Raw genomic sequence first — 2,500 nt, forward strand, 5'->3', positions numbered from 1 at the left:
TTAACTCGACTGCTTGATACTTGTGAATTTTAAGAAAGAATTAATTCATTACGGCAAAAAAGAACAAAATATATTTCTTAAATATTGCAAGTCCACCAAATCCATGAAAAAACAAAATTTCTTAAAAAATAGTTACAAAAAAAGGAAAACGAAACTAACCTAACCATAAAAAGAAAAACAAAACAAAACAAGAAAAGACGTCAAATATCAAACCAAAACAAGACAATCAGACAAAAAACATACACACAACCAGCCCAACCCCATTACCTCGTGGTGTCCAAGAGGTTATCCAGCAGCGTGGAGTCCAAAGGATCTCCAGAGGTGACGCTCAGTGTAAACGCGTCCTCGGTCGTGGATCCTGCGGTCTCCAGTTCGAGGACCATCTCGTCGTCCTCGAGTTCGTCCTCGTGGAAGGTCTTGGACTCGGTGTCGAAGAGTGTCATGTTCACCGCTCGGCGTCTGCGTCGACCGTATGACACTACACCGGCACCGCATGACACCTGTTATTTATTTTTTTTTTTTTTTTGGGGGGGAGGGGGGAAAGGGAGTTTGTTAGAATTCTAAGATGGGTGATTCTAGGATTGGATTTATATCTTATTTGCTTCTAATTCTGAACAAATGTTTCCTTTTAGAACTCATTTGATTTAGTTTATTTTTCTTTCATTCTGTTTCTGAAAAAATGCATACTTTCAGACCTCTCATTTTTTTGTCTCGAAGTTCTTTATTTTGATTTCTTTAAGTTCTTATTATTTGGATTTTCTTTCGTTAAAGAGAACACTAAAATAATTTCCACTAGAATCCAAAACGCTTCTTCGCATATAGAAAGGAAAACTGTATTCAAATCTTCGAACCCCTTTAGATTCTCGTCTAACCAAAACCCCAAGAACAACCACCACCTCTTCCTTAGAACCCAACCTCCTTAGAACCGCCAGCTGATCTCATCTTCTCTAGAACCGCCAGCTGATTTCCTCTTCCTTAGAACCCCTAGTTAGAACCCAATCTCCGAAGAAACCCCAGTGAGAACCCAACGTCTCTAGAACCCCCAGTTAGAACCCAACCTCTATTGAACCCCCAGTTAGAACCCAACCTCTATTGAACCCCCAGTTAGAACCCAACCTCTATTGAACCCCCAGTTAGAACCCAACCTCTATTGAACCCCCAGTTAGAACCCAACCTCTATTGAACCCCCAGTTAGAACCCAACCTCTCCAGAACCACTCTAGACTTACCGGTTCGCATCGCTCCTGGCAGAACCGGATGGTGGCCACGAAGTTGACTCTGGCGGTGGACGGGAAGCGGAAGGCCTTGAAGTTGCCGAAGAGGCTCTTGGTTCGCTCCTCCACCTGCAGCTCTGGGAAGATGTTCGGGTAGCGCGGGCACCTAGAGGGGAAGGAGGAGGAGGAGGGGAACGGGGGTTAGTTTGTGGGCGGTGGGGGAGGGGGTGGGATGGCTAACAATGCTTTTTTTTCTCTCTCTCTCTATCTGGGGTTTTCATCTCTCTCTTCTCTCTCTCTCTCTCTCTCTCTCTCTCTCTCTCTCTCTCTCTCTCTCTCTCTCTCTCTCTCTCTCTCTCTTTCATTCTGTTGGTCTCTCCTTCTCTTTACATATATACATAATCTATTTCCCTTTCTCTCTCACTCCCTCGCTCCACCTTACCTTTCCCCTACACATCCAACATCCCATCCCTTCCTACCACAATCACCCATCCATCTCTCCCTCCCTCCCTCTTTCCCTCCCACAACCCCTCCCTCCCCCCTTCCCACAACCCCTCCCCCCTCACCACAACTCCTCCCTTCCCCCTTCCCACAACCCCTCCCATCCTCCCCCCTTCCCACAACCCTTCCCTCCTCCCTACCCACAACCCCTCCCACAACCACTCACCCGATGTTGTCAATAAGGGTCATAATCTCCCCGTTATCCGTCCTGGCCTCGAGGTTCCTGGCGAAGATGGCGAAGGCGGAGGTCTGTTCCATCTCGATCTTCAGCGTCAGGAGCTCACCGAGGTCCACGTTGTTGGCCTCCTGTCCGGACGCCTTGTAGATGCGCATGCGGACTGTGGGCGTGGGGGCGGTGTTGCTGATGATGTCCGTGTCGCCTACGGGTCTGAAGCCGGCGCTGTGGGCGGAGGAGGAGGAGGAGGAAGAGAAGAGTTAAGTTGATGTTTTTTTTTCTTACTTTTTCTCTATCCTTTCTTGCATTTCCTTTTTTTTTTCTTTTCTTTTCTTTTTTTTCTTTTTTTTTTACTTTTTTTTTTTTTTGTCTTTCTTAGAGGTTACTTGTTATTTCTCTGTTTGAAAGAGTGTTAAATTCTAAGTGTCTCTTTATATTCAAATTCATTAAATTGCAACAATAGAGGATTAGAAAGGATAACACATTGTAATTAGTCAGTGGATTTTCAGAGACGTGTTAAATTGTAAGATCAGCATTCTGTGTGGCAAAGCTGTGCATCATGTAAACGAAAGCATACCATTGCCCTTGCAATAAAAATCAATACAGTAATT

The 2,500-nt window shown here is 45.2% G+C and overlaps 1 protein-coding gene across 13 annotated transcripts in view; it reads right to left on the reverse strand.

Moving 5' to 3' along the window:
* Window positions 1-2,500, reverse strand: part of LOC122258855 (uncharacterized) — an 84,118-nt gene that overhangs the window by 8,681 nt on the left and 72,937 nt on the right. For all 13 annotated transcript variants that reach the window (XM_086552114.1, XM_086552105.1, XM_086552104.1 and 10 more), the window contains 3 exons: window positions 1,881-2,114; window positions 1,229-1,379; window positions 268-500 (listed from right to left, as the gene is read on the reverse strand). In XM_086552114.1, coding sequence (XP_086408240.1) covers window positions 268-500; window positions 1,229-1,379; window positions 1,881-2,114 — 618 coding nt within the window. The remainder of the gene's footprint in view (window positions 1-267; window positions 501-1,228; window positions 1,380-1,880; window positions 2,115-2,500) is intronic.

This window comes from Penaeus japonicus, unplaced genomic scaffold (assembly GCF_977035675.1).
Source record: "Penaeus japonicus unplaced genomic scaffold, GWHDUDI00000001_assembly GWHDUDI00000026, whole genome shotgun sequence".
NCBI lineage: Eukaryota > Metazoa > Arthropoda > Malacostraca > Decapoda > Penaeidae > Penaeus > Penaeus japonicus.